Source organism: Pipistrellus kuhlii, unplaced genomic scaffold, assembly GCF_014108245.1.
Source record: "Pipistrellus kuhlii isolate mPipKuh1 unplaced genomic scaffold, mPipKuh1.p scaffold_m20_p_44, whole genome shotgun sequence".
Taxonomy (NCBI): Eukaryota; Metazoa; Chordata; class Mammalia; order Chiroptera; family Vespertilionidae; genus Pipistrellus; species Pipistrellus kuhlii.
In genome coordinates this window covers 2,038,522-2,062,610 of record NW_023425545.1, presented here as the reverse complement: position 1 = coordinate 2,062,610, position 24,089 = coordinate 2,038,522, and the positions used below count along the sequence as shown (strand labels likewise).

At 69.3% G+C, this 24,089-nt stretch overlaps 1 protein-coding gene across 5 annotated transcripts in view; it reads left to right on the top strand.

The window, feature by feature from the left end:
- RBFOX3 (RNA binding fox-1 homolog 3) overlaps window positions 1-21,439 on the top strand; it is a 77,897-nt gene extending 56,458 nt beyond the window's left edge. For 2 of the 5 annotated variants that reach the window (XM_045572155.1, XM_045572156.1), the window contains 11 exons: window positions 6,778-7,032; window positions 11,556-11,693; window positions 12,947-13,000; window positions 13,902-13,994; window positions 14,645-14,705; window positions 16,764-16,817; window positions 16,978-17,110; window positions 17,468-17,642; window positions 18,306-18,367; window positions 19,267-19,345; window positions 21,142-21,344. In XM_045572155.1, coding sequence (XP_045428111.1) covers window positions 6,811-7,032; window positions 11,556-11,693; window positions 12,947-13,000; window positions 13,902-13,994; window positions 14,645-14,705; window positions 16,764-16,817; window positions 16,978-17,110; window positions 17,468-17,642; window positions 18,306-18,367; window positions 19,267-19,345; window positions 21,142-21,186 — 1,116 coding nt within the window. In that variant the 5' untranslated portion in view covers window positions 6,778-6,810 and the 3' untranslated portion in view covers window positions 21,187-21,344. Of the gene's footprint in view, window positions 1-6,777; window positions 7,033-11,555; window positions 11,694-12,946; window positions 13,001-13,901; window positions 13,995-14,644; window positions 14,706-16,763; window positions 16,818-16,977; window positions 17,111-17,467; window positions 17,643-18,305; window positions 18,368-19,266; window positions 19,346-21,141 lie in introns of all 5 variants that reach the window. The other 3 variants (XM_045572152.1, XM_045572151.1, XM_045572154.1) reach the window with 3 other exon arrangements.
- Window positions 21,440-24,089: the final 2,650 nt, after the last annotated feature.

The window sequence follows — 24,089 nt, the reverse complement described above, 5'->3', positions numbered from 1 at the left end:
CTGCTGATTTCCCACAATGCTCCGGTGCGGGCCGCTGCCGGTCAGTGGGCGAGGCAGACCCCCCCACACCCCCCTCCAGGCCTTAGGAGGGAGCCCACGTTCATGTCTGTGCAGGCACCTCCACTTCCGGCCCCCGGAGCCTGGCACAGCGGCCTTGGCCCCCCCAAGCTCTGAGGCCAGGCTGTCCCCCTGCCCAGGGGGAGGGGTGCTTGGACAGGACCCGAGGGCCTGGGAAGGGGCGGCTGCCTGTGTGTACACGCATGTGTATGTGTGTACATGTGTGTATGTATGTGTGCATAGGTGTGTGCGCTCGTGCATGCACGTATTTGTGTGTGTGTGTGTGTGTGCAGGTGGCACAGAAGTACCCAGGTGCTCTGAGGAAGGCGTCGGGAGTAGGCCCGTCCCTCCCAGCTCTAGGGGGGCCGGGCCTGTGGGGGTCAGCTGAGGGCAACAAACGATGGTCCGGAAGAAGAGAAATGAAAAGAAGTCGGCCAAAACCAGTGTGTCTCAGTGGACAGAGCGTCGGCCTGCGGACTGAGGGGTCCTGGGTTCGATTCCGGTCAGGGGCATGTACCTTGGTTGCAGGTACATCCCCAGTGGGGGTTGTGCAGGAGGCAGCTGAACCGTGTTTCTCTCATGGTTGACTTTAACTCTCTATCCCTCTCCCTTCCTCTCTGTGAGAAATCCATAAAACATATTTTTTTTAAAGAAAAGAAGCCGGCACATATGGCTCAGAGGTTGAGCAGGGCTGCCTGTGTGGCCGGGAGCACTGAGTCACAGGGGCCACGTGGCCAGTCCGGGAAGTGGAGCGTCCGTGGGTGGAGGGTGAGCCCAGAACTCAAGCTCAGCATGGCTGCCTTGGGCTCTGCCCTGTCCCAGCCTCACACCTCACCCCTCACTGTGCCCCTGTGTCCCGTCCCATGGCGCCTACAGCCCCTGTGGGATGGGGAACAGCACCGTCCCACCCCCCTCCCCCCCGGCAGCGGGGAAGTGCCTGCCCTGCCAGGGTCCCCCCGGGAAGAGCTCCCTTCCCCATGGCCCCTGGCCGCAGAGATGCTCAGGGAGGCCCCGTGCTGGGACAGAGGGCGGCCGTCCTGCCCTTCTCTGCAGGGAGCTGGGGGTCTCCTGGTCAGCAGCCCGACCCCCTCGGTGCCCGGGACCAGCCTGGGCGCTGGGCAGGCGGGAGGAGCTCCAGGGAGCACCGGGCTTCCGGGATTCTCCTGGCGGCAGGGAGGACACTGTGAGGTTCTGCGGCAGGAATTTTCCACCGAGGCCCCCAGGTCACGCCTCCCGCCGGCTCACACGCCTGGCTGCTCCAGCTCCTCCAGCAGGCAGCCCGGCCCGGGACTGCAGGGCCCTGCCCGCCTCTGCGCTCCGCCGCAGGACAGCACCCCCTCCTCCCTGCCGCCCTGCACCCCCTCCTCCCTGCTGCCTGCACCAGCTCCTCTGCAGCCAGGCCTGACCTGGGGAGGCTCTGCCGGTGCGCAGAGGAGGCCTCTGCCTCTGGTTTGGAAACACCCCCCCCCCCCCCGCCCCCATGGAGACGGGGAACAGCCTCGCCCTCCCCTCCCCACAGCTGCAGCTGCAGGAGCCTCAGGCCCGGAGGGTCTGCTGGTGTCTCAAGCTTAAAGGTGCCCCGTCCCCAGCAGGCCAGGTGCTTGGGCCCTCCCTCTCCCCCAGCCCAGAGCAGCCGGGGAGGGAGGGAGGGAGGGGGTGTGGGGGCGGGGGTCTTGTTAGTGTTTCTTACATGAGTTTCAGCCTCTTTCAGTTCCTGCAGAAAGGCCGCCTGTCCCCTCCGCCCACCAGTCCTGCAAACCCTGGCTGAGGGTCTCAGCCTTTCCCGTCTTCTGGGGAGTCCAGCCTCAGCCTCTGCCTCCGCCTGCGCCTCGGAGACCCTGGAGGTGCAGGGACCGCCGTGAGGGCCGCCCCCCTCCGCCCTCAGACCCGTCCGAGTGCCTGGGCAGCGTCTCCCGGTTACCCCGCTGCGGGCGGCCGCTCCTCGTCCCCAGGGCGCCGGGACGGGTTCCTGTCTCCGTTCACCCTCAGCCTCCATTCACCTGGGGGAGCCCCGGTTTGTAGCCTCGTTTGGGGGCTTGGAAGCGGAGGCCCAGCCAGCATCAGGGTGCGGCTCAGCAGTCACGTGGCCAAGCACTGCTCCCCCGCCCCCCGAGGTCACAGAGCAGGGCAGCAGGAGCTTCTGGAAACATCTAGGCCAGACCCCCCAGGAGCAGAAAAGGACAAAGGGAGGCTCAGGAGGGACCCCGGCTGCAGGCGGGACCCCAGACCTGGGGCTGGACGCTCGGGAGGTGCTCAGGGTGGTCACGCCCGGAATGCACCCAGGCCTCGGGCCGGTCACTGGGGTGCTGAGGACGTGCCCGGGGGACACAGCCCGGAGGGGGACCCGCTGTGGGGGGCTGGTCCCGGTGGCTCCCGTGCCGCCGCGGCTGCTGTGTGGGTGGCGCGACGTTCGGTAATGAAATGCTCACAGGCCAGTGCTTCCTGGAGAAATGACTGGATCAGTACGTTCCTTCTCGGAGTCATTGTCTCCCCTCCAGCCATGCTCCGTGTTACTGCCATCAGCACGAGAGGGAGGCCGGATCTGAGACACTTGGCAGAGCTCGGGACAAGCTGCCGCCTCGTCAGGGGCTGTGGCCCAGGGCCGGACCCGGCGTGGGTGCGGGCAGGATCCCCGGCTGGCTCGGGCCCCCGTGTGGGGCGCTGGCTGGTGGCCCCGATCGCCCGGCCCTCCCAGGTCTCACAGGCCTGCCTCCCACCTGGCGGAAGCGGGAGGGGCCCGGGACACCCCTCCAAGGTGCGGCATGGGGACCCCCTCCTGGGCTCAATCCATCCCAGACTCAGCCGGCTGCCCCCAAAGAGGAAATAAACGGTGTCATCCTGGGCCGGGAGCCGGTCCTGGGGGCCGTGATGAGGTCCCCCCTAGGAACGGCTCTTCTGGCCGGCGCGGCCCAGTGGCTGAGCGTTGACCTGTGAACCAGAGGTCGCGGTTGGACTCCCGGTCAGGGCGGAGCAGGCAGCCGGTCAGTGAGTCTCTCAGCACTGGTGTTTCTGTCTCTCTCCCTTGCTCTCTGAAATCAATAAGAAATAACTGTTTTTAAACGGGCGCCCCTCGCTCCGGTCCCTCACGTCCTCCCCTTGTTCTGAGGCCCAGGCCCCTCGGGGCTCAGGAGGAGCCTCTTGCAGATTCGGGGGGGGGTGGTAGGTTGGGGGGGCCCCCTGTAGGCTTCAGGGCGGGGAAGCGCTCCCTGGGACCCTCTTGCCCATGTCCTGGCCCCGTGATGAGGGCCCAGAGCCAGCCCAGCCCAGCCCATGAGAATCTGCCCCCCTCCCAGCAGGCCGACCCCACGCCGTGCAGCACCCAGGCTGAGTCCAGAAGTGGCCGGTCTTCCCAGTACCGGCAGGAGCCCTGCCACCAGCGTGTGGGGGAGGCAGGCTCTCCACCAGCTGGTCCTCCCACCTGCACGCCCCTCCCACCTGCTGGGGCCAGCAGGCCAGGGAGGGGTGTCCACAGGGAAGGGGCAGCTTGGGGTGGAAATGCCGTTGGTGCTTGGCCGTGGGCAGCAGGCCTGCTCGGAGAATACCTCAATTAAAAATTGATTTCTCCATATAAGTACAACCAATAGACACAAAACTCTGGGGAGGGAGGGCATGTATGGGGGGGGGGCAATGGTATATGTACACAGATAATAATGTAAACAAATTTTTTTTTAAATTTGATTTCTCAGTTGAATCTCAATCGTAATGAGCCACATTCAGGGTCTCCCCTCCGCCCCGCTCCACCTTCTGGACAGGGCTGTGGTCACTGCCGGCCCAGCCTGGGGGCAGGAGGGCCCGTCCTTCCCGGGGTTTGGGAGTGATTACAGATGAGGTGCTGGGGGCGGGGGTGTCAGATGAACGTGCCATGGCGGTAAGCCAGGTGCTCATTTACTGCGTTAAAAGCTGCGATGTTTAATTCGCCTGGTCCCAGCAGTGTTCCTGCCACATCGTAAGCAGCGCGGTGTCCCTCCCTCTCCCGCTCCCCCAGACTCGGAGCCTCGGGCTGAACCCACCAGGCCTGCGCCTCTCGCCGCTGTGTGTGTCTTCCTCGGAGGCAGGTGGGCAGCAGGCGGCTCTACAAAGGCCCCGGCGCCTGGCAGTGGCATCTTCACACGCACACGCACACACATGCTCACACACGCACACGCTGGCTCCCGGCAGGAGCGCTCACAGGCATGACACGGCCTGGCCGCCGCTGACCCAGGTAGCTCCTCCGTCTGGCGCGGCCGCCCAGGTGGCCCTGTCCCCATACCTGCCTCCCAGCCAGGAGACAGGCGGCCCGCAGGCGAGGGGTCCCCCGGGGACCCTCAGCTTCCCAGGGCTGGAGCGCAGGCTGTCGTGGCCCCGGCGCATGGCTGTGCCCTCCTGTGCTTGGCCCTCAGAACGCGCAGCCCCGTCCTCTGTCCCCCTCCCCCCCCGCCGGTTTGCTGTGTGACCCCGGGCCCCAGGCTCCGCCTCGGGGTCTGTGAGGAGAGAAGCCCAGCGTGGCTGCTCATGTTGTAACTGCAGTTTCAGGATCAGAATGAGCAGATTGGCCACTAGCTCAGTGGTCGGCAAACTCATTCGTCCACAGAGCCAAATATGAACAGGACAACGATTGACATTTCTTTGGAGAGCCACATTTTTTTTTAAACTTAAACTTCTTCTAACGCCACTTCTTCAAAATAGACTGGCCCAGGCCGGGGTGTTTTGTGGAAGAGCCACACTCAAGGGGCCAAAGAGCCGCATGGGGCTCGCGAGCCGCCGTTTGCTGACCACTGGTCTTAGTGCAACGAAATCAGTTAAAAACAAAACAGCCCTGGCCGGTTGGCTCAGTAGAAAGCGTGCCAGCCTGTGGGCTGAAGGGTCCCGGTTTGATTCCGGTCCGCACGCATGCCCTGTTACGGCTCCATCCTCAGTGGGGGGCGTGCAGAAGGCAGCAGTCAACGATTCTCTCTCATCATGCATCCTTCTGTCTCTCTCCCTCTCCCTTCTTCTTTGAGATCTATAAAAACATATTTTTAAAAAGACAAAAGCCAAGCAGCTGGCTGAGAGGACCTGGACATGGAGCCAGGCCAGTGGGCGCGCAGGGCACCCTGGTGGCCAGCAGGACCCCTCTCGGCCCCCGGGGCTGCCTGGGGATGAGTCCGGTGGCCCAAGCGCTGGCAGCAGGAAGGTGGGGGCCTTTTTATAGAACGTTCCAGAAGACTAGAGTCCATGTGCCTCGCAAGTGCTGGTCTGGGAGCACAGCTGGGCGGCGGTGGCCGGGCCTCTGAGCACTCCCAGGGCCGTGGGGAGGTGACAGCGCCTGCGTGTGATAGGTGTGCAGCACGCAGTGTGCCTGGCCCCTTGGGCACTGGGCACAGAGCTATACAGCCAACGTGCCTGCCCCCCCCCCCCCGGGTGTCATCCCCGCCGAGTGTGGTCCTGCCCGGCCGAAGCCTCGCCTGGTCCCAAAAGCCCCATCTCTGCCTTGGGGCCGAGTCCTGGTCCTTCAGATTGTCCGCCCCTGTCCCCACCCACAGGCAGCTGGCCCCTCCGTCTGAGGCGCAGTGACCCCTGACCGCCCGGTCTCCTGTGCACTGCCCGCCTCGTCAGCAGGAGACAAGTATCTTTAACTCGGGAGCTTTTCCGGAGCCGGCGAGAGGGGGTGCACCACCTCCAGGCCCAGGGCCCGAGCTGGCACCTGGCACAGCAGGGCGGGCGCCGAGGGCACCGAGCAGGGTCCCGGACCACGGGAGGGAGGGCAGGCGGTGGCAGAGGGCCTGCCTGCGTGGGCTTGTGTGCGCTCTCCCTGCCGGGCTGGCTCTTGGTGGGGTTTGGGTGCATGTGCACTGCGTGTGGGAGGCGTGAGTGTGGACATGGGTTTGAGTGCCCACCAGGGCGGGACTGAGAGCACACGCCCTGTGTGCGCATGTGGGTGAGGTGTGTGTGGGTGCACATGGTAGCTGGATACGGCGAGGTGTGGCGTGTGGGTGTGCATGCACAGTGTGAGGGCCCATGTGCAGGCGTGTTGTGTGCAGGCAAGGGCCCCTGCAGGAGCGTGTGCCTGTGTGTGCTGGCCGTGTGCACTCTGGGTCACCCGAGATGACCTGGGACCATGTGAGCATGCCCACGCGTGAGCATCTGTGTGCATGAGCTGCCGTGACGGGCGGGGGCCCGGGGCCTGGCCGTCTGCGTGTGCCAGCCCACACGTGCCATGGCTGCTGGGGAAGCAGCGTTTAAAAATGGAGCTGTCAGCCCCGCGCTGACGGGCGCAATCAGCAAAGTGCAGCGTCGGCAGGAAGGCGCTGCCTCCATTACCGCGGAAACGGCTCTGCTGAGGAGGCAGAGCAGCGGGCGAAGCAGTGGAGCGGACCCAAACTTCATTAATTAAAGAAGCTCGTTAATGAGGGACATTTAATCAGCCCGAGATTGGATCCTCGCTCGCCCGCCATGAGCCAGCCGGCGCCAAACGGGAAGCGAGGCCGCCACCGGCCCCGCCTCCACGGTGCCCGCGGGCCGGGGCCAGAGGAGGGGCCGGGCCGGGCGGGGCGTGGGGGGCGCTGTGGGGGCTGGCTCCAGGGGCCGGGGGCAGGCCGGGTGCTCCCAGCCTGCCTCCCCCACACACACACCATAAGGGGCCCCAGTCCCTCCTCGGAGGCTGCGTGTGTGCCCCACATCGCTGGTCCCCACAGCACCCCGATTTCAGGGGGGCAGCGCCCGGGCCCCCCGAGTCTAAACAGCCTTCTCTCTCCTCCACAGGGCAGCCAGGACGCCACGGCTCCGCCTGAAGCGATGGCCCAGCCCTACCCCCCCGCCCAGTACCCGCCTCCCCCACAGAACGGCATCCCGGCCGAGTTCGCCCCGCCCCCGCCGCACCCCACCCCGGACTACCCGGGCCAGACCCCGGTGCCCCCGGAGCACGGCCTGACCCTGTTCACACCAGCACAGACCCACCCCGAGCAGCCGGGCACCGAGGCCAGCACGCAGCCCATGGCGGGCGCCCCCACAGTGCCGGTAAGGGCCCGAGACAGAGCTTCGGGGCGCGAGGCCAGCCCTGGGTGGAGGGAGGGACTTGGTGGGGGTCCCAGGCTCGCAGCTCTTGGTCCTCATGGAGCCTCTCTCGGTGGCCCCTGCCCAGCCAGGCCCAGCCCTCGCCTCCCGAGGGAGCGTGCGGGCTGCCAGGGACGGAGCGGGCAGTGGAGACACGCGGAGGCGGGCAGCCTGGGCTCGCCGGTGTGGGGGTGAGAGGGGGGCGGCGGCGGGAGAGCCCAGGGCCTCGGAGCTGTTGGTGGCGGGCGCTCCTCTCGTTTCTAATCATTTGTAATCTACCTGCTTGGCTGCCCTCCAATCAGATAGCTTCATTATGTGGTTGTCATGCAGGCTGAGCCTGCACTTCGATGTGAGCTTGTGGGGAGGGGTGGCTGTGCCCCGGCCCCCTCCTGAGACCAGCCCTGGGACCCCAGCCTGCCCCGGCCCCCTCCCGAGATCAGCCCCAGTACCCCAGCCTGCCCCGGCCCCCTCCTGAGATCAGCCCCGGGACCCCAGCCTGCCCCAGCCACCCTCCCGAGACCAGGACCCCAGCCAGCCCTGGCCCCCTCCTGAGACCAGCCCCAGGACCCCAGCCTGCCCTGGCCCCCTCCTGAGACCAGCCCCAGGACCCCAGCCAGCCTAGCCCACCCTGCACCCCCCCACCGGTCTCCAGCCCCCGCCCCCCTGCCCCGCCTCACCGCTGTGCTGGGCTGTGGGGCCATCCAACTTCCCTGCTGGCTCCACGCCAGCGCTGGCTGCCCAGTCCGGGCAAGGGGCCAGCAGCTTCAAAGGAGCTGCCCAGGAGTGGCACTGCCCTCTCCCGATGGGTGCCCCCCCTCCCCGTGATCCAGTCTGGCTCCCCGGGTGCTGCGTAGACCCAATTGTTACCTGCCCTTCTTGCGTGGACAGCACCCTCTAGCTCTGGGGAGAGCCACCCAGCCGCCCCGGCTGGACTGGACTGGACCGGACCCTCGGCTGGGGCCCCGCCAGGGCCGTCCTCCCCCGGGGAGCGCTGGCCAGCGGAGTCCTCGGGAAGCCGCCACCTCGGCGCCCTGGGTCCCTGGTGCGGAGTCGCCCACGGATGCGGGGTTCCTGCCAGTGGGAGGAGCCGGGCCCGTGGGCCGCCGACCTGGGAGGCCCCACGCTCCCCTGCTCCTCCTGACACCGTGACCGCGCTCCCGGGGCGTGCTGCCGGCCGCTGGCCTCCTGACGGACCAGAGGACGGGCGCCTGGTCAGGCCTCACGCCGCCTCACGGACGGATGGGGGCCCGGATTCGCCTGGAAAGTGGGCACGTGGGAGGCGAGAGGATCAGAGCGCAGCTGGCGTAATGCCCGATGCCTGACCGGGGCTGTGGAGTCTGCCTTCCCTCGGCGGGTACGTGGGCACCATGACTGGCACCGAGCAGCACTGGGCAGAAGCAGTGATGGCCACCGGGCTCACCGGCCACGGACACGGAAGTCGAAGGGGCCAGCCGTGGCCTCGGTGGCTGTGAGAGTCTGTGCCCGGGGGGACCCCAGAGTCCCCGGGTGAAGTCCCCCTGAGAGAGGGGAGAGGCTCGGGCACCAGCCGAGTGCCCCCGGGGCCGCGCCGGCCTGAGGGATGGGCGGCCCTCGCTCTGCCCGGGCTCCAGGTCCTACAGAAGCCGGGCTCAGGAGGACAGGCCGTGCCCAGGCCCCGGCCCGAGGAGCACCGCCGGGCCCTCGCTGGGCGGCTGGGGACCCCGAGCTGCCGGAGCCTCGCCGCCTCGGAGCTGGAGCCGGGCCGTGTACACCCGCCTGCTCCAGACTCCAGGAGCCGCCCTCTCCCTGGAGGCTGCCCCCCGCCACCTGAAGGCTGAGCGTCTGCCTGGTCAGCGGTCCCTGCCCCTCTCCGAGGTCCTTCAGCTCAGCGAGCCGCCTGCTCAGACCGGGGGTGCAGGCCGACGAGCCCCCCCTTGTCCAGACCCCCCTTCTGCGTTGGATCCCCTGGCCGTCTTCGTGCTCTTGGCAGAGGCAGCGAGGGACGGACACAGCTCTGCCCAGAGCGGCTGCCCGCGCCCCAGGCGGAACAAGATGTCCGAACGGATGGCGGGAGGCTGCCCTGGGGACACGCCTCCTCCAGGCTGCCCGGCTCCCGCGGGGGAGCCCCATCGGACAGCTGGCTGGCGGGCAGCACACAGGCACAGAGGACGTGAAGGAGGGCGAGGGCTCAGGGCTGCGGAGAAAGGAGCTTTGCAAGACCCGCTCCATCTTGTCACATGTCGGCGAGCCTGGCTCATGGCAGCACCGGGCATGGGTCCGAGTCTACTGCCCGAGGCCCCTTTTCCACAGCCCCTGCCCACCACCTTCTTGGCCTCCTCCTTCCTGGCCTTGGGGAGGCCCAGGTGGAGGGGGCTGCAGGCTCCTCAGAGAGTGGCCGCTCCTGAGGTCCGCCAGGGCCGGCTCCTGGCCCGGAGGGGGGCGGGGGGATGGCTCCTGGCCCGGAGGGGTGGGGGGGGGATGGCTCCTGGCCGGGAGGGGGGGGGGGATGGCTCCTGGCCCAGAGGGGTGAGGGGGGATGGCTCCTGGCCCGGAGGGGGGCGGGGGGATGGCTCCTGGCCGGGAGGGGTGGGGGGATGGCTCCTGGCCCGGAGGGGCGGGGGAGTGGGGGGATGGCTCCTGGCCCGGAGGGGCAGGGGGGCGGGGATGGCTCCTGGCCAGGAGGGGGGCGGGGGAGTGGGGGGATGGCTCCTGGCCGGGAGGGGTGAGGGGGGATGGCTCCTGGCCCGGAGGGGCGGGGGGGGGGGGATGGCTCCTGGCCAGGAGGGGGGCGGGGGGATGGCTCCTGGCCCAGAGGGGTGAGGGGGGATGGCTCCTGGCCCGGAGGGGCGGGGGAGTGGGGGGATGGCTCCTGGCTCGGAGGGGTGAGGGGGGGTGGCCAGCTGACACAGAGGAGGGCGTAGGAGCAAAGCCACCGAGACCAGCGGCGGCGAGGTGTCGTGGTGTGGCTCCGTGCCTGTGTGTGGGCGGTGCGCAGGCTGCCTGGGCCGCGGCGATAAATGGTGGGCCGGCCGCGTCTCCCGCGGGCAGCCAGTGTGCCGTGACCCGCCGGGCTCCTCAGCACATCCTACAATTTCACACTCACTGAGCCCGCGTGTCTGCTGCTTCCTTCCCGGTGTCCCGGCCCCACGCCCCCTCCTCCCGCCTCGTCCTCTGCTGTTCCCGGGGGGCTCAGGGGGACCTGGGTCTTGTGGACACCAGTGGCCTCCGCCTCCTGTGGTCCTCCCCGCCCTCCCATCTCCAGCCAGGCCTCCTGGCCGAGTGAACCACTGCCCTCTGCTGGCCGGACGTCAGCAATGCACCCTCTCCAGGCCACCAGGGAGACCGCAACCACCAGTCTGTACAAATTCCCTGTGGGCTCAGGGGCCTACCCTCCGCTTTCGCTCCCGCCAGGCAGGGCAGGAGGTCCCGGTGGCTTTGCTGGAGGCAGGGGTCCGGGAAGCTGATCCCGAGACAAGGATGCGTCCCAAAATAATATGGGGGGGGGGGGCAGGAGGCAGGGCAGAGAGGCGAGAAAGGGAAGGCGGAGATGGAGGTTATGTTCTCGTCTCGTTACCCCCTCGGTGCTGAGCTCGCCCCACGGTGGGGTGTGGGGGCAGAGGAGCCCCATGGCGCTGTCCACCGTCCTGTCTGTCACCACTAAGGATGGCTGCTGGACGGTCACGCCCCACTTGCCTTGCCCGTGGGCAGAGGCCGGAGAGGGAGTCTCCAGCGGTCATGGGCGGTTCGGGCATGTCCCTGTGAGTGGCCCCGGCGTCCGGGTCCCGGGGAGCTGGCCGGCACCTCGGTCAGAGCCTCTCACCACCCAGCAGCAGTGATGGAGCACCCGCTGGGCCTTTGGCAGGGAGGGCCGGCTGAAGGCCAGCCTGGCGGGGAGCCGGCGCCCATCCTGGAGCTTCCCCCGGACGGGCCTCGCCGCCTCGGCCAGGGCCTGCTTCCCCCAGACACGTGGTGCCTCAGACCTCATCCCAGCCCCGTCTTCACGGGGGATGGGGTGGGGGGGCTGAGTGGCAGCATTGCTTCCTGAGGCCAGGCCTCCCGGACCCCCTCTGCGAAAACACTGTTTGAATCCAAAGTGAGGACCGGCTCCCCGGTCACTGTGCCTGACCCCAAAGTGCAGGGAGGCAGCCCCCATGACTGTGGGGGGGGGAGCACCCCCACGATGGGTGTGCCCGGCGGCCGGTTCGGAAACGCCCACTTTGTCATCCCCTTGAATGGTCCCGTCGGGGAACGGGGCAAACGCAGGACCCTGAGACCCAGTGGTCCCTGGAGCTGAGGGACCACGGTCAGCCCTGGGCCGAGCGAGGAGGGGACACGGCCCAGGAGGCCTGGCCGGGCGCTGGTGTCCAGGCACAGCGGGGCACAGGCCTGGAGGGGCCGTGTCCTGTGAGCAGCTCGGCCCCCAGCAGGTCCCAGCCCGGGAGGAGGGTCCGAGGGGCCCCCTGTGGGATAGGAGCTGAGAGGGCCCTCACTCCGGTCTCTCCCCACAGCACACAGACGAGGCGGCCCAGACGGACAGCCAGCCGCTCCATCCCTCCGACCCCACCGAGAAGCAGCACCCCAAGCGGCTCCACGTCTCCAACATCCCCTTCCGGTTCAGGGACCCCGACCTGCGGCAAATGTTCGGGGTGAGTGTGTGCGGCCCCCCATTCCTGACTCCCCCCTCCTCCTGGCCTCCTTCCTCCCGGTCCAGCCAGTCCAGACCTGCGCCTGAGGGAGGAAGGGAGGCCCAGCACCGCCTCCTCCAGCCTTCAGTTTCCTAGGTCCCCTCCAGGCTGCTGCCGCCTCTGGGTCCGGGGGCCGTCTCCTCAGAGGGCGCCCTGCCTCTCCAGCGGGCGCCTGCTCCCTCTGCTGTGCCGGGGGCTGGGCACCCGCCTCTGGGCTCCGGGGCAACATACAGTCCATGGGAATCAAGCGCCTGGCCCTGTCCTTCCTGGCTCCTCCGGGGCTGTCCCAGGCCGTGCCGTCGGGCCAGCCGGCCTCTGGGAGCCGGGACCCTGGGGCCCCTTCCTTGGCACTGACTGAGCCCCGCTGGGTGTGGGACGGGGAGTCATCCAATGAGGAATCTGCCCCTCCCTCGCACACACCCCGCTCCTGGCCCTGGAGCCGAGCGGCTGCCAAACCCTGAGCCTAGGCCACATAGAACTGGGGGGCCCGGGCCCCAGGCCACCCTCAGCTTGCTGGCCCTGGGGGACCGTCAGGGCAGCCTCCCTCTCGGGGGCAGCCTTGGGGCAGCCTTGCTGGCAGCTCCACGTGGCCTCAGTGACCCGGGACACCACCTCCAGGATGTTCCGGGTGAAGGGGAGCCCGTCATTTTACACATTGGAGACCTGGGCCCTCCCTGGCATTGGGCGACCGGGTCACAGCTTGAGGGCCTCACGTGCCAGCGAGCGAGTCAGGGCTGCCGTCAGCTCCAGGCAGCGAGAGGGCAGGAAGGGGAGGCAGAGTCCGGTGCCCCGGCCGGTGTGTCCTGGCCGGTAGAGGGGCCTGGGGTGCAGTCACTGCGGCGCCCCTAGCCCGGCCCAGCCCCGCCTGGTGCCCTCTCCCGCCCCTTCCCGCGGGGGAGGGCCTTCCCACAGCCCCTTCCCGTGGGTGCGAATTAGGGGGCCAACCAGCAGCTGTGGCAGCAGAGAGGGACCCGGGTGGCAGCGACGCCCTCACCTGACACCAGGCACAGCCCCAGCTTGTGGGCGGGGCCTTGTTCTGGGGATGGGGGAACCCCGGGGGGGTGGGGGGGACCCTCCACCAGGAGGCGTCTCCCAGTGACATGGAGGAGGGCCCAGGGCGGAGAGCAGCGGCGAGGGTGTCTGGGAGGCAGGCTGCCCGGCCAGCAGCCCTAACCCGCCGTCCCCTGTCCCTCCCACCCCCTCTGTCTCTGCAGCAATTCGGGAGAATTTTAGACGTGGAGATCATTTTTAACGAGCGGGGCTCCAAGGTGGGTGCCGCCCGAGGCCGCCACCGTTACAGCGCCGTGTAGGGCCGCCAGGCTAGCGTGTGCCATGTGCGTCCCCTTCCTGGAGAGCTGCGCCCGCCCGCCCGCCCGCCCGCCCGCCCGAGGACCCCTGAGCGACACGGGTGCCTGTATGCCCGCCCCCCCCCCCACGTCTGTGTCTTGTCCTTGCTGCCGCTGCTGCCGCTCCCTTCTCTCTGAGCTGCCGGGACCTCTCTGTCCGCCCTGGGCCTCCCGGGGGCGGGCCTGCCCCGGTCAGCCGGAGGCTGGGGGGGGTGTCAGCAGGGGGCAGGGGGAGGACAGCAGGGGGCAGGGGGGCAGCAGGGGCAGAGAGAGGGTGCCCAGCAGAGAAGAGCCCTGCTCCCTGTGTGGGAAAAGAAGACACTGCCCCCCCACCCGCCCCCGGCTTTTAGGGTGAGGTGGTTGGCTGCCCCGCAGGTCGGAAACCCAGCTTCAGGCCCCAGGCGGGCTTAGGGCCATAGGCCTGGGCCCGGGCAACACTGGGCAGTGTCCCTTGCAGCCTTGGCCTGTCCCCTGGGAGAGTCCAGGCGGTAAGCTCAGGCCGGGCTCAGGCCCAGCCAAAGGCTGTCCCGCCTGGGCCGCACCCCTGGGCGCCCCCTGGTGGCACCAGGGAGACCTCTGGGCTGCTGTCTCTCTTTCAACTCGGCTGACTCACCCCTTCTCTCTCCTCTCCCCCGCTGCCCCCCCGCACCCCCCCGATCCCCCTTCTTCCCACCCTGCCCCCCCGCCCCCCGCCCCCCTTCTTCCCTCTCACCCCCTGCCCCCCCCGCCCCCCGGCCCCCCTTCTTCCCTCTCCCCCCCTGCCCCCCCCGCCCCCCTTCTTCCCTCTCACCCCGTGTCGCCCGTGTCTGTCCTCTCCGCACAGGGCTTTGGGTTTGTCACGTTTGAAACGAGCTCAGATGCTGACCGCGCCCGGGAGAAGCTGAACGGGACGATCGTAGAGGGACGGAAAATTGAGGTGCTCAGATCCGTGCGCTGTGGGGGCACCCACCCAGTTCTCTGCCGCCTGTGGAGCACCAGCCAGGGTCCCCCCCACCACCTCCGCCGGAACAGGACGGGGGGCCGGGCCACACTGAGGCCAGAGCCCAGCCCATCGCTGTCCTCGTGGGCCTAGAAGCCAGGCTCCCCCCGGCCCGCCTCCCAACTGGGGGGTCGGCCAGACCCTGGGAGGACCCCAGAGTTGTGTGTTGGAGGCTTGGCAGCTCCAAGGACCACGGCCAGGCCAGTCCGCCCTCCATTGGGCGGGGCCAGTGGTCCCAGACCCCCTCAAGGGAGCAGCAGCTGCCTCCCGCCCCCCCTTCCCCTTGCTGCCTGCCCTCACCCCACGGGGTCACAGCAGAGGCCAGGGCCTAGATGGGACCCAGCCCAGAGGAGCAGCGGGAGGAGGAGGCAGGGTCCCTGAGAGACAGCCAGGGTGGGGGCGGGCGGCTGGGCGGCCAGCACGCAGCCCTAGGGAGGGCGGGGGGAGGGCCGGGAGGGCCCAGGGAAGGAGGCCTAGGGGCCTGGCCCAGCACCTCTTCCCACCCGGCCGCCCTCCCGGGGCGGGGAGTGCCGAGCAGGACCGGGGCGGCCCCCGGAAGCTCACGTTCCCCTCTCCCCGCCGAGCAGGTCAATAACGCCACGGCCCGCGTCATGACCAACAAGAAGACGGCGAACCCCTACACCAACGGTAAGGGCCGGGCGGGAGGCTGGGGCCGCCCGCCGGGACGCAGGCCCCGGAGGCTGACCTCGCCGGACGCCAGTGCCCTCCTGTTCCGGCTCGCCCTGGCAGAGGGGGCGGCTCCCGCGCGGGCAGGCTGCGCACGGGCTCCGCGGCCCCTCCCGGGGTCATGCCCCAGCGCTGAGGCCGCCCGGCCGGGAGGTGCAGTGAGCTGTGTGGGAAGGGCCGGCGGTCCCGGCCGTGGGAACCCCGTGTGAGGCTGGGGCGGGCAGAGCGAGCCCTAACGGCCCCGCTGAGCGCCAGACCCCGCACTGGGCAGGCGGCCGGTCCTCGGGGAAGAAGCGGCCGGTGCCGAGTGCTGGCTGCCCAGAAACGCTGAGGGAGGCTCGCCACGTGTGGGCAGCTGCTGCCACTTACACAGACAAGGGACCACCCAGGTGGGTCCCGGCTGTCTCTGACCGGGGCCCTGACAGCACACGGGGCCAGCACCGGCTGGCAGAGGCTCCGGGAGGTCAGAGTGACCGGCGGAGGCCCCGGGGGGGGCAGAGTGACCAGGGGAGGCCCCGGGGGGGCAGAGTGACCAGCGGAGGGTCCGGGGGGGCAGAGTGACCAGCGGAGGGTCCGGGGGGGCAGAGTGACCAGCGGAGGGTCCGGGGGGGCAGAGTGACCAGCGGAGGCCCCAGGGGGTCAGAGTGACCAGCGGAGGGTCCGGGGGGGGCAGAGTGACCAGGGGAGGCCCCGGAGGAGCAGAGTGACCAGCGGAGGCCCCGGGGGGTCAGAGTGACCAGGGGAGGGTCCAGGGGGTCAGAGTGACCAGCGGAGGGTCCGGGGGGGCAGAGTGACCAGCGGAGGCTTCGGGGGGTCAGAGTGACCAGGGGAGGCCCCAGGGGGTCAGAGTGACCGGCGGAGGGTCTGGGGGGCAGAGTGACCAGCGGGGACTCCGGGGGGGGCAGAGTGACCAGGGGAGGCCCCAGGGGGTCAGAGTGACCAGCGGAGGGTCAGGGGGGTCAGAGTGACCAGGGGAGGCCCTGGGGGGCAGAGTGACCAGGGGAGGCCCCAGGGGGTCAGAGTGACCAGGGGAGGCCCCGGGGGGCAGAGTGACCAGGGGAGGCCCCAGGGCGTCAGAGTGACCGGCGGAGGCCCCAGGGGGTCAGAGTGACCAGGGGAGGGTCCGGGGGGTCAGAGTGACCAGGGAGGCCCCGGAGGAGCAGAGTGACCAGCGGAGGGCCCGGGGGGTCAGAGTGACCAGCGGAGGGTCCGGGGGGTCAGAGTGACCAGCGGAGGGTCCGGGGGGTCAGAGTGACCAGGGGAGGCCCCGGGGGGGGCAGAGTGACCAGGGGAGGCCCCGGGGGGGGCAGAGTGACCAGCAGAGGGTCCGGGAGGTCAGAGTGACCAGGGGAGGCCCTGGGGGGCAGAGTGACCAGCGGGGACTCCGGGGCAGCTGGATCGCAGCCCGGCCTCAGAGCGGGCGGAGAAGAGCCGTGGAGGAGCTAGGAGGCAGCTCAGATCACTGCCTCTGGGACTCTGCTCCGTCCTGGATCCTCCCCCGAAGGACTCCGTCCTCGGCCTGGAGGTCTCCCCAGGAGGCAGAACCCAGCTGTGGGCGCGCTGTCTGAAAGCCTGGGCGGAGCGTGCCCTCGCAGGAGGCTCGGTTGTGCCCGGGTCCCTGGTGCCAGAGCGGCCGGCCCGGAGCGGGGAGGCTGGTGAGGGCGCCGCTGGGCGGGAGCGGCAGGAGCACGGCTGGCACCACCGCACACCGGCCCTGCGAGCAGGCTGCTGCGCCTCCTGGCCTCTGCTGTGCGTCTGTGAAATGGGAGGGCGGCGGCCGGCCTCGGGGTTCTGAACAGCCGCATGGGCGGGAGAGACCTGGCCCCTGTGACTGGGGAGCAGGAAGAGCCCCCTGGAGGCTGCAGCTTTGGAAGAGGGGCGGGTGGGGAAGAGGTCCCCCCTCCTGTGCCCACCCAGATGGCAGAGGGCGGGGCCCGCCCTTGGAGGGGGGTGTCTCAGGTGCAGCGTGCGCTGGGGAGGAGGGGGAGATGGTGACTGGATTCCTTGCTCCTGATCCAGGCTGGAAGCTCAACCCGGTGGTAGGCGCAGTCTATGGGCCTGAATTCTATGCAGGTAAAAGGCTGGAGAAGCAGAGCGGGGGGGGGGGGGGGGGGGGGGGGGGGGGGGGGGGGGGGCCCTGGAGCTTGGCCTGGCCGCGGGGCGTGGTCGGGCGGGACCGGGCCTGTGGGCCAGGCCGGGCAGGGCGTGCCCTCACCCTGCCCCTCTCCTGCAGTGACGGGGTTCCCGTACCCCCCCACGGGCACGGCCGTGGCCTACCGGGGGGCGCACCTGCGGGGCCGCGGCCGGGCCGTGTACAACGCGTTCCGGGCAGCGCCGCCCCCGCCGGCCATCCCCGCCTACGGAGCGTGAGTACCTGGGCCCGGAGGGGGCCGGGCGAGCGTGGGCAGGCAGCCTCTCCTTATACGCGGGGGCCTGGGAACCCCTGATCGTGGCGCTGCAGCCACGCTGAGGGGCAGTACCCCCAGGCCCACCCTGCCAGGAACGAAGGCCGCTGGCGTGTAGGGGACGCGGGGCCCCAGCGGATGTCCTCAGTGGGTGCTGGCTGGCCCTCTCTGCCCAGCTGCACCTTCTCCCCGGGGTCCCGCCCGCCCTGTGGGGGGATGCGGCCTGGGAGGGAGGGGGGAAGCCAGGCGGCCGAGGGCCCTGGGTTTGTGGGACAAGAGCTGACGGCAAGGCTGTTACCCTATTGTTGTACCAAACAGGGCACTGGAGCAAACGCTTGTTAAAATGCCCGTCCCATGGGCAGGCCTGGCACCCTGCCCCCTCCCTCAGCAGCCTCCGGAGCCGGCCCGCCCCTCTCCGGCGCTCCCTCCACTCTCTTGTCCGTTTGCTTCCAGGGTCGTCTATCAGGATGGCTTTTACGGTGCTGAGATTTACGTAAGTGTGGGCCGGGGGTGGGGGGGCGGCCTCGCTCATCTCCAGCAGCCGTCCTCGGCTTCCCGTCCCTGCCCGCCCCCCTCTCCCCCCAGCCCGGCTCTCTCCCCCGTCCCCTCCCCTCGGAACCCAGGAGGGCGAGGGCACTGCGCCCCCGGGACCTCACCCCTCCCCGTTCGGGCCACCTGTGCTCACGCAGCAGCCCAGTGAGCCACCGGCGTGCCCCCCGCTGTGTCCCTGACCGGACTGGGGTCCCCGAGGAGCCACAGGGCGAGGCCTGAGGAAAACAGGAGGCAGGGCTCCTGGGCAGGACCCCCCTTCATGGGGCCGCACTCACTGCTCCTCTGGCTCAGAGGCCCGCCCCCACACCAGCCTGGCCGGCACGGCACCCATAGTGCCTCCACCCTCCCCTCGGCCAGGATGCACCGAGTCAGCCGGGGCTCCCCATGGTCCTCGGGCTCAGGGCCCGGTGACGGGTGCTGCGGGGGCCCAGCTGTGTGAGCGGAACGCAGGAAGGGCTGAGAGAGTGAACACGGATGTGGGCGGACACGCTGCCCCCACACCCCTCCCTCAGGCCGCCAGCCCGGCGCCCCAGCCGCACCGGCACCCGCCTCGGTGAGGGTGGGAGCCGCGCCGGCCTGAGCCTGGGACCCCCTGTGCCCGCAGGGAGGCTACGCCGCCTACAGATACGCCCAGCCGGCCGCCGCCGCCGCCGCCTACAGCGACAGGTGCGCCGGGACGGGCCGGGATGGCTCCCACGTGGGCACAGGGCCTGGGCCGAGGAGACGGGTGGGATGGGCCTGGCAACCCCAGGGCAGCCCCTGCAGTCCCTCCCGCTCGCCACGGGGAGGCGCCGGCCGTCCTCCCTGCTCCCGTGGAGGTGGCTGTGCCCGCCGCCTCCGGCTGCGTGGGACCGGGCGGGGGAGGGCGGGGGAGGGCGTGACCCTGAGAGCAGGGGCCTCCGCCCGGGGGGGGGGGGGGTGGTGCTGTGCGGTCTGCGGTCAGGTCCAGGGCCCCCACCCCGGCCCAGCTGACACCCTCCCCCGTGGGCACTCGGCCCGTCCGCCCCAGAGCCCCGGGGAAGGGCACATGGCCCCCTGGGAGGAGGGCAGCCCCTCTGTCCGTCTGGCGGCTCTGGCCTGGGGTCCGCCTGGCCCTCCCTCCCGGTGGGGCGGCACCCCTCCCAGGCCACGCCTTCCTCACCGCCTCAGCCCAGGTGTGCGGTCAGGGTCAGGTGACACTACTGAGGGTGAGGAAGGTCATGGGGGGCCTGCCCCCTAGTGGCCAAGCCTCTACACTCCACCCCGTGTCCCCACCCCCAGCCCTCCCGTCTCTGAGCCCGTCCCCGATCCTGGCCTCCTTTCGGGTCTCTCCTCCACGCGAGCGTGAGGCCCCTTTCTGGTCCCGGCACCTGTGGGCAGCTCCCAGGTCAGCACGGGGGGCGCCGAGGGTGGCCCGGCGTCCGGCCTCCTTCCACCCGGGCAGGGGGCAACGGGAGGGGCGCCGGGAGGGGCGCCGGGAGGGACCCGCCCCACGGCAGGTGCTCAGGACACGTCCCGGAGGAGATGGGGGTCTGCTCCCCCTCACTGCCTCCCTCGCCCCCACCCCTCCCTGTGCTTCTCCCCAGCTACGGCCGAGTCTACACCGCTGCCGACCCCTACCACCCCCCCATCGGCCCCACGGCCGCCTACAGCATCGGGACCATGGTAAGGGGCGGGGGCGGGGCGGGGCGGGGCCGGGGGACACAGGCTGGTCCTCGGGGGCCGCCCAGACCACGGGCAGGGCTCGGCCTGGAGGCGGGAAGACCGAGGCCCGCTTCTGAGCTGAGGGTGGGGACCTGCTCCTCCTGACCTGGTGGAGCCGAGGCAGGTGTGCCCTGCCGGCAGCTGCCCAGGGACCATGTCCGGCCCTGCCGCACCCTGAGGGGCCCCCCTCCCGCCAGGAAACCACCAGCCTCCCCAGGCCGCTCCAGAGGCAGGCAGGGCCCTCGTGTGGGTGTGTCTGTGCCATTCCCTCCCCCCCCCCCCCCTCACCCCGTCTTCCTGCTGTGCTTCTCCTCGCATGGAGGTGGGGAATGGGGCTGCCCGCTGTTTCTGGTCCCCCTCCCTCCCTGTTCCTGCCTGGAGGCCCTCCCTGGGAATGGGGTGCTCTCCCGGCCTCTGCCAGCTCCGGGGACGGCACACCCCTGAGACCCAGCATATCTGTGTGTGTGTGTGTGTGTGTGTGTGTGTGTGTTTTTCTATGTGTGTGTTTCTGTGTGTGTCTCTGTGTGTGTGTGTTTCTCTGTATGTGTGTCTCTGTGTGTGTGTCTTTGTGTGTGTCTGTGTTTTTCTATGTGTGTGTTTCTGTGTGTGTCTCTGTGTGTGTGTGTTTCTCTGTATGTGTGTCTCTGTGTGTGTGTCTTTGTGTGTGTCTGTGTTTTTCTGTGTGTGTCTCTGTGTGTGTGTGTGTGTTTCTCTGTATGTGTGTCTCTGTGTGTGTCTTTGTGTGTGTCTGTGTGTGTGTGTGTGTGCGCGCGCACCTGCTGTCAGCACATAGAGCCCAGCTCACTGCCCCGAAGCCGGCTCCCAGGTCCCGGCCCTGCAGCCCTCCCCGGCAGGCTGACCGGCAGGCAGGCGTTAGGCGGTAGCTAGCGGGGTCCAGCATCAAAGATGAAAACGCCTCGGGTGAGGGGAGGCTCAGCCACGTGGGCGGTTTCCGCCTCCTCTGGCTTTGGTGAGCCCTCCCAGGTTTTGTTTTGTGTTTTGGTTTTTAACCAGCCTCAGGCACCCCAGCGGGGTGAGTGCAGGCAGCTGGGAGGCGGCCTGGGAGCCCCCCTCCCGGGTGCAGCGGGCGCAGCCTGCGCTGGGCTCCAGGCCCTGTGGCTCTGGACCGCCCAGCCCACCACCAGCTGCCGCTGAGGGCCCTCCTGACCGCTCAGCGGGGCCCCGTTTAGGTTTTTTCTCTTTTTAAGGTTTTTTCTCTCCCCCCAACTCTCCTGGCCCTTGCAGTCTCTCGCCTTTTCTGACATCTGGTGGGCGGGGCGGGAGGTCCCTATAGAGGCCCGCCCCTGCCCAGGAGCTGAGCCGGGGACAGACAGCGAGAATGTCAGAGCTGTTGGCCTGAGGGACCCCAGGAAGCTGAGGCCGGGGAACCCTGACAGGGCTGCCCACCCCCCATGTTTGGGAGAACTCAGACCCCACAGCAGTCCTGGGACCCCAGGAGGAGGGCTCCTGCTCAGACCTCCCGGATGGAGGGCAGTGGAGGGCCAGGCCAGAGCCACAGTCCCCGAACATCCCACACCTTCTTACCCAGGAGCCGTGGCTCAGATGCCCCTGCCCCCCCACACACATACCCTCCTGCGGCCAGAACAGCCACGCCCGCCCTCCCCAGGCAGACCGCGAGGGGGCGGAACACGGGGTTCGCTATTTTTCTTTTTGTTCTTCCTCCTTTTTTCTTTTTGCTTCTCCGCCCACTCCGGAAGGCGGTACTGATTGGCTGTTTTCCATCTTTGATGTTGCAGGCAGGCCTCTGCCGAGGAGGGCACAGCCGCTTCACCCCCTACTAGCAAGAGGCCCACCCCTAGGCGCAGTCACAGACTCTAGCACACACCACACCCAGCACCCCGAGCCAGGCCCAGCCTCAGGAGGACAGTGCGCCCCGCCAGCCGCTCGCTGGCCGGCCGCGGTGGCGTGTGTGTGACTCGGTCCCCGTGTGTCTGAGCCCTGGGTTTGGCTTTGTTGACGTTGTGTTCCCCAACCCCAAGCCGGTTCAGGTACAGTACCCACAGCGGGCGGCTGAGCGGCAGGGCGTCCCGGCCAGCACCAGAGCCACGCCCCCGGGGCGAGCCACGCCCCTGCCGGGGGGGGGGGTGCAGAGCCACAGAAGATGCCCGGCCACAGTCCTTGTCCTGCCAGAGTGTGGGCAGGACAATGCCCCCTCTCCACCAGCTGAGACTCAGGGCTGACCCTGTGTACGGGCAGTGCCCTCTGCCGGCAGGGCCACACCAGCTGCGGAGGCGCCTTAGCCTCTGGCATCAGAAACCAAAGCGAAGGGAGAAATTCCCCACCAGGAGCCCCGGGGCGCCCGCCTCCGCTGTCCTCCGGGATAGGGTGGCGGCCGCCGGGCCTGGTGTTTTCCTGGAGCCACGGCTCCGCCTCCCAGCCCCCAGCTCAGAAATGCCCGTTCCTCAGGGTCTGCTTCCGAGGGGGAGCCGGAGCCAGAGCGGGTCAGGTCAGGGGAGCGGGTGGGAGCGGGTGATGCCCACCTGGGCTCAGCGCTCTGTGTTGGCGGGTCAGCCAGGGAGGCACTGGGCTTAGCTCTGCCCAGTGAGCTCACACCTTCCCAGGCCCGAACCCCGAGGGAGCCTCCGGAAAGTCCGCCACCCAGGCCCGGCCTGGCCATGCACCTCGTTCCAGGAGCAGGCGGCGTGGGCCGGGGGCGTGGCTCCCTGCGGTGGGGGCCAGATCAGGCCAGAGCACAGCCTCCTCAGCTGCCTCATGCCACACCGCCCACGTGGTCACACCCCTCACCCCTTCCTCCTGCCACAGCCAGCCAGGCCCCTGCCCACCTCAGCAGAGCCGCTGCCCCCGGGTCCCCAGGCCCTCCATTCCTGCCACCTCCTGCCCTGGGGGCAGCCATCCCCTGGCCTCCAGCTCCAGAGAGGAGGGGAGGGGTCCTGAAGGCCGGGCCGGGGACCGGTGGGGGCCGGGGGGGCCGTCCCTGGCACCTCCCGGCCTCGGCCGCCCTCGCCGCGCTGTCCTCCTGGCCCGAGTGGCTTCCGGAACGGCCCGTCCCTCTCTGTTTCTGTTGTAGTGAAACCTTCTCGGATCATGAAGGGCAAACGCAAAAACAAACAAAAAAATCACAAAACAAAAAACAAAACAAAAAAAGATGTTAAGATCCAAGCAACAAATCCAGCCAAACGAGACCCCCGCCACGCCCAGGTCCCTTGTGCAAGGAGCCGTCGGAGGCCAGGGAGAGCCGGCCGCGCCTCCAGGAGCGAGGGAGGGAGCAGAGGGCCCGCGGCTCCACCCCGTCTTCCTTCTGCCGCGCGCAGAGGGCCTGGCCCCGGGGGCGCCGCAGGACGTGATCTCTGCTGCCGACTGCGGACTGTGCCGGCCGAGGGCGGAGGGGGCGCCGCAGGACGTGATCTCTGCTGCCGACTGCGGACTGTGCCGGCGGAGGGCGGAAGGGGCGCCGCCGGCCCCGGAGCAGCAGCTGTCCGTCCCGGCTCCGGCTCCGGCCACGCCGTCACCGAGTCCCGCCCGGGCCCAGCCCTCCCCGCGCCATGCCCCAGCCCGAGTCCGCGGACCTGGGGGTCCAACCCCCGCACCAAGGGCTGATGTGGTTCCAGAACCAAGGGGCGCCCAGGCCCCCCGCCCTCCACGTGAGGGGCTCCCGGGCACCAGCCAGGACTGACTCCGCCCCCGAGAACGTGGGCCGAGGGGCCCGGAGGCCAGGGACCGGACGTGCTCTGACTGCTGAGTCTGGTTTCCTCTCGGAGGCGGCTCTGGGCCTGGTCCGGAGGGTCGGCCGCACCGGGCTCACCGTGGGGTTGGGAGTCACGGTGCTATGGGGCTGGACGGCCAGGCCAGAGCAGGGATGGGGCTGGGGGAGGGGGGAGGCAGGATGAAGACCTTGGGGTGGGGCGCCCATGGCAGGTCACAGGATAAAGCCCCAGGCCAGGCAGCGAGCTAGAGTTGGGGCAGCAGCAAAAAATAGCAAAAAACACCCCTCCAGGCCCCGATGGCTCTCGCACTGACGGGGGGAAGGCCCGACCTCACTTTGTATCTGCATCCGCTCCCGAAGCGCCCCCTTTTCTACTCCGTGTACAGAGCCCCGAACCCCAGCCAGCCCTCTTCTCAGCCGCTGCGCCCCCGCCCGCCGGGCCTCCGCCAGGCCGGCTTCCTTTCTTACCACGTATGCTTCCCAGGTGTGACCATCCAAACCCACAGTATTATTATTAAGATTATTAATAAAGACGTCTTTCTTCAAACCAGGACAGCGCTCTGATTGGGGGGAGGGCAGCCTGGCTGCACTGCGCCCCGGCGGCCAGAAGGGGGTGGGCGAGGGTCCAGCGCCCAGTCCTGCAGGCTGACCGTCCCACCATCCCAGGCCCGGCCGGGGCGGGCTCACGGTTCCCACAGCCCTGCCTGGCCTCAGAGCTGGGCACGGGGGCGGGGTGGCTGCAGGGGAAGGAGCGGAGGGGGCTGTTGTCAGTGGAGCTGGGCAGATCACTAAGACCCGCCCACGGCCTCGCTGGTGTGACTCGGAGCTGCAGCCCCAGGAGCTGCTGGGAGGTGAGCCCTCCGCTCCCGCCAGCGGGTCCCAGGCCTGAGGCCGGGCGTGAAGGCGCGGGGCCGCCATCAATGCCCAGGGAAGAGGAGGGATGACCAGGAGGGGAGCAGCAGGCCCTGGACTGTGAGCTTATAAGCCCTGGGTGTGGGGACAGGGCTGGGGCAGGAGCCT